This window comes from Centruroides sculpturatus, unplaced genomic scaffold (assembly GCF_000671375.1).
Source record: "Centruroides sculpturatus isolate CEXI.00-Female unplaced genomic scaffold, Cexi_2.0 scaffold2810, whole genome shotgun sequence".
NCBI lineage: Eukaryota > Metazoa > Arthropoda > Arachnida > Scorpiones > Buthidae > Centruroides > Centruroides sculpturatus.
In genome coordinates this window covers 1-9,119 of record NW_019386997.1, presented here as the reverse complement: position 1 = coordinate 9,119, position 9,119 = coordinate 1, and the positions used below count along the sequence as shown (strand labels likewise).

General features: G+C 31.1%; 1 protein-coding gene across 1 annotated transcript; it reads right to left on the bottom strand.

Annotated features, from left to right (window-relative positions):
• Nucleotides 1-699: 699 nt before the first annotated feature.
• LOC111616028 (dynein heavy chain 6, axonemal-like) lies at nucleotides 700-9,042 on the bottom strand. Its single transcript, XM_023357468.1, has 3 exons — nucleotides 8,804-9,042; nucleotides 7,008-7,193; nucleotides 700-917 (listed from the first exon to the last, which is right to left on the bottom strand). The coding sequence occupies exons 1-3, from the start codon at nucleotides 8,975-8,977 to the stop codon at nucleotides 708-710; spliced, it is 570 nt and encodes a 189-aa protein (XP_023213236.1). The 5' UTR covers nucleotides 8,978-9,042; the 3' UTR covers nucleotides 700-707.
• Nucleotides 9,043-9,119: the final 77 nt, after the last annotated feature.

The following is a 9,119-nucleotide window of genomic DNA, read 5'->3' as shown; positions in this document are numbered from 1 at the left end:
GTCAACATCGGACTCGATGACCAATTAGTGCTTACTGAACCGTAGCACTATGCAAATGTCATGTGGCGTGATTCCCGGCCGACCAATTAGCCATCACCAGCCGTAACGTTATGCAAATCTGTGATTCCCAAGCCATAGTCTTATGCAAATCATGCCGTGTGGCGTAATTGTCTGCTGACCAATCAGTGGCTGTACTTTCAAAAAGCCAACGGCCACTTTCAACCATCTGTCGATCACCGTTACGACTAAAAAAAACTTCGCTAGGTCTTACTTTCAGGGGGAGGTCTTATATTTCGCAATTCAGCAAAATCTGTGCTAGGACTTATTTTCTGCGGATGTCTTATTTTCGGGGAAACATGGTAGTTAATTGGGGCCTCCTGCCCCTAAGGTTTCCATATCTGGTCCCGGATTTCATCTATCTAATTTTGTTCTCGAGATTAAGAAAAGACAGACTGATGGATGACAGTGGAAATTTATAGATCTACAATTTTTTAAAATTGCAGCCCAATTGAAACAATCAAATAAAATCATGAATTCCTCATTCTATTTTTCTCTTACAAAGTACATTTAAAAACATTTGGATTTTTTATTCTAACCTTTTTTATTAGAATAGGTTTGATTCTATATTAAAATAAATCTTATGATAAAAAATACAATTTAAGAGTGTTGTCTTAAAATTCAATACTGAGAAATGCTATTTAAAAAAATTAATACCAATACCTGCTAATTGTAGCAGGAGAAGCCTGAGTAAGATCATCAACTTCAAACAACATGTGGATCAAAGGTGTAAGTTTGATTCTTTCACTATTGGCAAGGCAGAGTATTTTATTATCATCAAGTACCGAATTTAAATTTTCAATCCATAAAACATCAACTGGGCCATCGCAGATAATCCAATGATGGCAATCATTTTGTTCCTATAGAAATATAATTAAAAATATTTGTTTTAGTATTATAATTAAAATATAGTATGAATATAATAATCAGTGGCATGCCGTGACATTTGATGATAGGGAAGCTGTGTTTCTGTAAGAAGCCGACATCCAGGGGCAATCAGCCAATTGCGCATCAGTGATGGTCTAGGGCAGGCATGGCCAACATATGGTCTGCGGGCCGGATCCGGCCTGTCTAATAAATTTATATGGCCCGCAATCGATTTTTCAATATTAGCTACTCAAGTCCAAATAGCTCAATGAAAAATTCTGATGCCTAAAGAAAAAAAAAAGTCAACAACTCACAGTGCATTTAGAGTTAACCCTCCATTACAAATCTCATAAGTACAGTGTAAAATGTTCAAAAAGCATGATAATGTGAAAAATGTATCTGTAATCTCTATGTACTGTACAATTTAGTCTCTATGGGATGACACAACAATGAGATCTCGCACCACCTCAAAATCTTCCTAGGGTAGCCTCTGGTTCGGCCCATGGAAAAAGTTTTCTTTCCAATTCGGCCTGGGGACAAAAACTGTTGGCCAACCCTGGTCTAGGGTCCATTCGTATCGTTTATTCAATAAGCCAGTAAAAATCATAGACTTCTCTAAATGCATTTTTAATATCACAATTACATTCCGAATCTCTAGCCACGATATAAGGGCTACAATTAAAAATAAAATAATAAAAACTTACTCAGTGAAATGAAATGTGTGGTGGATGTACTGGTACATACCTGATACAAAATATTCTTCAATTGTATGAATATACTTTTAAAGAAAATTATAATTAAATATAGCTTTGTAAAGAAACGTACATAAAAATATAAAATCTCCTTTACTTTTTAAATCTTAAAACAATGCACTTAGTCAAATAGCTCCCTACGAGTGGCTAATGGATGGAATCGAAGACGGTTGCAGAGCGTGCATACACACGGATTGCCAAATCCCCAGGGTGCCGATACTGGTCAATGTCAAATACCTCTTTTGTCGTTGAGCTGGAAAAATTTCTGTTTTTATTACATTAATAATACGAAGAAATCAGTCTCCACTGTACTCGGCTAGAGATGGTTCGGCTAAGCTTTTGTTTAAGTAAAATTTCGACTCTTTCGTCAGAGTTTTGTTTATGTCCCCAATTCCCTAATTGCTTAATTATTTAACTACTTCTTAAATAGAAATAAGTCAAAACCAGTTACTTTGTACTCGAATATTTGTAGTCTTGGGAAAAAAGTGGAAAGATAAATTTTTATGACAGACAGATACATAAATCATAAATTTAAGGAAAAAAATTCTAGAGCTTTTTCTGTACCTCGTGCATCTCTCTCATTCATTAAATTTAGTTGTAAATGATGCTGTCAAAGCAACAGTTAATTTTTTAACATTATACAAGAATTGTACACGTTTTTTCCTACATCCCCTTAAAGATGGGACATACGAAATTGTAATATCACTGGTTTAACATTGAAATCTGTGAGTAATATAAAATAGGAGAGCAGAATAAAAATATCAAATATTTTAATGGATTTTTTTAAACTCCTGTCAACTATACAGAACTATCGTAAAAACATACCTGTAAATTCTTATTGGTTGGGTTAAGTTATAAATCTACTCATCATTCACATAATCGGGTGAGAGTGGCTAACAGCCCAGAACCGGCCCTAGATAGAATTGGATGCGGTATACAAGTAGCATCCACCCAAGGTCCTAGGCTTCTACCAGCTGAACCAGGTAAGGTTGGTGCTCTGTAAAGCACATGTGCAGATCTGGCTTTTTGAATGCTGACAATACAGAACTTCCACTCCGCCACTAATAGTTGAATATACAATAGCAATCTTATCTCTTTTTTTCACGTGTAGTATAGAAATTTGTAATAACATACATAATGCGGCTATAATAAAATATTGTGCAATTATTTTCATATAATTAAAATTAATATGTATTTATTTTTTAGAAAATACAAGGGAAGTGGCGCATCCATCACTTCCAATGACGGCACGCCACTGATAATAATTCATATTAAAATTACTGAATAATATTTTATACTTCCTAATAATGTTCATTATATAGATGTTAAATTTCATGCTAAATTAAAACTAAAGCATATACAGGGTGTGCACAAATTATTGGACAAATTCATAAGATTATATTTTGACTAATATTAAACACAAATACATGATATTATTTCTGTTTGAAAGAGGGATATTTGCAGCTTTTGTACTGACCTTAAATGCATTTAATGTGTGCCCCAAGTGTGGTAAAGCAGATGTCCCAATAGTACTCCCCATTATTGCCGAACCTTCTCAGGCATGTCTTGTGTGATTTTCCCGATGGTGATGTGAATGCACTGTTTAATTTCAGTAACTTTGTTGGAGTGGCAGATGTAAACTTTGTCCTCGATGAAACCCCAGAGGAAGAAATTGCATGCTGCAATATCCGATGACTGAGATGGCCAAACCTGACCAGATGTCAGGGATTATCTAAATGAACTGCCAGGTTAATTGCAGTGTGCAATCCTGTGAAGATTCATCAAGGACTATGTTTATGTCTCCCTACTTCTAAGAATGTTACTGGAATTGAAACAGCACACAGCACATTCATGCCACCATTGGGAATGTCACAAAAGACATGCCTGAGAAAGTTTGGTGAGAATGGGAGTACTGTCTAGACATCTATCATGCCATATGTGGAGCACACATCAATTGCATTTAAGGTCAATACAAAACTATAAATAGCGCTCTTTCAAATATTAGTAAAATCATATATTTATATTCAATATTAGTGAAAATACAATCTTACAAAATCGTCCAATAATTTGTGTACACCCTGTATAATAAAAATGTAAGTACTTACAAGAAAAAACTTTGAAATTAGAAACTATAAAACAATGATACACAAAAATAAAACAAAGTGAAACTCTCTAAAATATGCAAGTTCATCAATTTAGTACAATGCCAAGTTAGTGTCACTTGGCTAAACTACCAATTTTGTGAATTTGATAAGAATATTGTCACTTTTGTAAAAGTGAGACATCAACTGCTGATTTCACAAATTATTCATATTTTCACCTATTTTACAAAATGAGCAATATTCCTGGGTTTAGCATAACATATATCAAATTAAAATATTATATTTAATTCTAAAAAATAAGTATTTTTATAATTAAATAAAGAAGAGAAATTCAATAAATGAAAAATCTATCATTATTCATTTTTATACATCTTGTATCTTTATAATACAGCAAGTCCTCTTATATTCATTAAATATATTATAGTGTTTATTGTATATAACATATTATCAAATTATATTTTAGAGTATATAAAAATATCTCAATATGACATTTAAAAAAGTTCTTTTTCTTTTATTTTCTTTTTGTTATAGTGGTCACGAACATAGTAATTCTTTTACTATTGGCCTTCTGTTGGCATCACAGATTATTATTACTACAAAATAAGTTCATTATAAAAAATATTTTGTGTTGCCAATAAAGATTATTATTACTTTTGTATTGAATGTTTGTAACATATTAAAAACAACATATTGAAACAGCAAATGAAAACTCCATTACTTTTCAAAAAACTAATAAAATATATAAAGTTAATTAATAAAATGGTTGAACTAAAAATAATAATCTCAAGTTGAACATTAGAATTAGCAGTAGCGTGCCGTCATTAGAAGCGTTGGAAGCGCCGCTTCCCTCATATTCTCTAAAAAATAAATAAATATTAATTTTAATTATATGAAAATAATCGCACAATATTTTATTATAACCGCATTATGTATCTTATTACAAATTTCTATACTACACGTGGAAAAAAAAATTGCTATTGTATATTAGAATATTAGTGGCGGAGTAGAATCTCCTGTATTTTCAGATTACGAAAAGCCAGATTTGCGCATGCGCTTTACAGAGCACCAACCTCACCCGGTTTAGCCGGTGGAAGCCTACGACCTTGGGTGAAAGCTGCACACATATAAAGATTCCAATTCTATCAAGGACCGGTTCTGGGCTGTTAGACGCCTGCCCACTAGATATTTCGATTACATGAATAACGAGTAGATTTATAACTTAACCCAACCGATAAGAATTTACTGGTGTTTTTACGATAATTCCGTATAGTTGACAGGAGTTAAAAAATCCATTAAAATATTTGATATATTTTTTCCGCTCTCCGATTTTATATTACTCACGGATTTCAATGTTAAACCAGTAATATTACGATTTCGTATATCCCATCTTTAAGGGGATGTAAAAAAAAAACGTGTACAATTCTCATATAATGTTAAAAAATTAACCGTGACTTCGACAGCGTCATTTACAACTAAATTTAATGAATGAGAGAGATGCACCAGGTACCGAAAAGGCTCTAGAATTTATTTTCCTTAAATTTACGATTTATGTATCCGTTGTCGTAAAAATTTGTCTTTCCACTTTTTTCCCGAGACTACAAATATTCGAGTACAAAGTAACTGGTTTCGACTTATTTCTACTTAAGAAGTAGTTAAATAATTAAGCGATTAGGGAATTGGGGACGTAAACAAAACCCTGATGAAAGAGCCGGAATTTTACTTAAACAAAAGCCTAACCGGACCAATATCTAGCCGAGTACAGTGGGACTGATTTCTTCGTAATATTAGATGTAATAAAGACAGAAATTTTTCCAGTTCAATGAAAGTGAGTAAAAGTTGTAAATTTTGGAAATTTCCGTGGACACCTGGTCTTAAAACGAATTACAGTAGTTAGAAAACAAATGACTTTTAAGTTTAACAAATTTAGATTTTTACAGCTATGATGAGAAACGTTTAAAATTTACAACAACCCTGTCGCGTCCTTTGAGATATACTAGTGATGAGACAAAAGAGACATTAACCGGTATCGGCACCCTCGGGATTTGGCAAGCATGCACCGCACCGCACACCTACCAAGACCGTCTCTGATTCCATCCACGAGCCACTGGTAGGGAGCAATTTTAACTAGGTGGATTGTTTTAATATTTAAAAAGTAAAGACTATTTTATGTTATTTTTATGTACGTTTCTTCACAAAACTATATTTATAATTTTCTTTAAAAGTATATTCATACAATTGAATATTTTGTACCAGGTATGTATAATTGTATATCATCACACATTTTATTTTAACAAGTAAGTTTTTATAATTTTATTTTTAATTTTAGCCCTTATATTATAGCTAGCAATTTAGAATGTAATTGTGATATCGAAAATTTATTTCAAAAAGTTTTGGCTCGAGACCATATAATGAAAAAGAAAAAATTTGTTCGACATTTTCATGATAAAATTTATGAAGATATAAAATGGCTTTGTGGATGCATAAAAATGCAAAATTTGTTTTGTTGGCCTTGCCTACTATTTTCAAATAAAATTAGTGTGTAGAATGAGATTGGCTTTGACGATTTAAATAATTTGAGTAAAGCTGGCAAAAGACACGAAAATCCTAAATCTCGCATCGATTCTTTCGTAAAATTGAAGCAATTTGGAAATCAAAATAGAATAGAATTTAACATTAGTACACAATATAAAATATATATTGAAAATTATAACGAGATAGTTACGGCTAATAGATATATTTTAATTAGTAAATGTTATCGAAGCGAGAATTGGCATTTAGAGGGCGTAGAGAATTTATTAAATCTAATATAACAGAGTTAATTATATTGAACTTGCTTATTTATTAAGTGCGTTAGATAATCTATTAATTAAAAATACATTTAGAAAAGTCTACGGTTTTTACTGGTTTATCGAACAAACGAATACGAATGGACCATAGACCATTGCTGACTGATTGCCCCTGGAAGTCGGCTTCTTATAGAAACACAGCTTCCCTATCATCAAATGTCACGGCACGCCACTGAGAATTAGAGATATTATAAAAATACGAAATTAACCTTTTTGCTTGTTAGATCTTTCCAACATTATAATAGTAACTCCTCAGTTAGTAAAATTATTTTTGTGTTCTAATTGGATATAATATGCAGTTGTTTTTCCACCTCAATATAAAAATTGAATAACTTATGTTTATTTGAATTGTGTATTTCTATACGAATGACTAATTAAATTACCTGCACGGCTGTCCTCACAATTGATCCCATAAGTCCATCCTTCCATTCCAAAGTTAGTGAATTTATTTCTCCATACAGTTCTACTAAAGAAATACTTTTTGGATTTAAAACATGAGTTTTCACAGACCAATAAAACTTGTTATTTTCTTGTTTATCATATAAGATATTTAGACTATTTTTTAAAATCTGAAAGTGGAAAAATAAAAAATTTTCATATAAAATTTTAAAAAAATTTCAATTGGTAAAAACAATGCTAAAATAAGTTTACCTAAAACATTAATTATTTTATTAAAGTATATACATTTTATATATAATAATTTTTACATTTACCTAATAGTATTAAAAATAAGCCAAATTTTCAAATCAGGTTTTATTACTTAGTATCAAAAGCATTGTAAAAAAACTGAAGGAAATTATGATTGTAAACAAAAATTCACACCTTAAAACTCCAGTAATAAGTTTATTAACATAAAAACTAGGATACAAATGTAACCAAACTGTCTTCAAGATTTTCAGAAATAACAAACTGTGCTATGATTGTAATAATTTCCTGAGATTTATTCCATCTCATTAGAGAACTACCAAATTATAACAAAATTCATGTACATGAAGCTACCAGACAAAATCTGCACCAGAGGATTGAAAAGCACAAATAAACTGTTGATAGGAAACTATCTAATACAACTTTGGTGGCTTATGTTAACCACCCTGATGTCCAGGAGAATTGGGAAGAGGATAAGATCATCAGACCTACCATAAACATCAATTCACATAAATATTTTGAGATGGTAGAAATTTATAAAGCTTACAGAAAATGTAAATGTGCCAATTACCATGATGCAGACACACTGTTTACCCCATGGCATTCCCATGTATGAACTCTTATTTTGATGTTGATATGTGCTTCTTGTCCTTCTTAATTACTTATATTATACTTTTGTCCACTTTAGACATTCTTGTGAACTAGCACTTGTTATACTGAGGGAAGAGAAACACACAATCTACTGTATCTTATATTATTTTACATCTACTATATATATTACATGTTTTTATTATTTCATTTTCAATTTATTTTATCTTTGTTATTTAATTTTATATGTCATAATTTTGTATCATTTCCCATTATGTTTAAATTTTTATCTAGTATTCTTTTTGTTTGAACTTTCTATCTGGTAATTCAATAACTGAGGAAGACTTGTTAATTTAGTCAAAAATAATTTTATATTATTAAACTTATTACTCCAGTTTGTAAGATGTGAAATTTTGTTTATTACCCAGCATTTAGAAACTATTACATCACACCACTTTAAAAAATAAGCCCCTACTGTAGCTACATACTTATGCTTGCATCAATATCACTCCTGAATGCTATTTTTTGTGATGTATTTACAGGCTCTCATAATTAGGGTCTCTATCTATGTTACTGATAAAAATGTGCACTCCTTCAACTTTTCTTTCATTTTAGAAAACAGGTAAAAGTCTCTGGAGACAAATCAAGAGATAAAGAGAGCATTGTTATGCTTCTTGATCAGATATTTATTATACAATAATGACTAATAGGCATCAAATACTGTATGAAGTTGTAGCAATTAAAGCCTTTAGAAGAAATATGTAGCTCAGAAAGTGCTTATTTTAAAGATAATCTTCTGTAAATACTTGAACCATTAACATAATAAAAGTTACATTAAATGTTTCTTTACTTCTTATTTTTGACTACCACACACACACATACATACATACATACATATATATATATATACAGCCTATAATATTAATTTTTCAAAATATCAGATTACTTCATAACAAGTTGTCTTTCCACTACCAGCAGGGCCTACTAATATAACACCGTGACGTGCAACCATAGTTTGGAATAACTGAGTTGCTTTTTTTATCGTAATTTTAGTCGGGTGTAATCCTTTTGTAATGAGTGAGTATTTTAATGCCTCTTGTAAAACATCATCTTCAGGCATTGACAATTGTGTATCAGGAAACAAATCTTGAAGTACAGCCTGAAATAAAAGTAAAATGTTTTTGTTTTGATTTCTAAAGAATTTTTCAAAATATGTTTAATTAACAAATATTTTAAATACAATGTATTTTGTAATATTAATA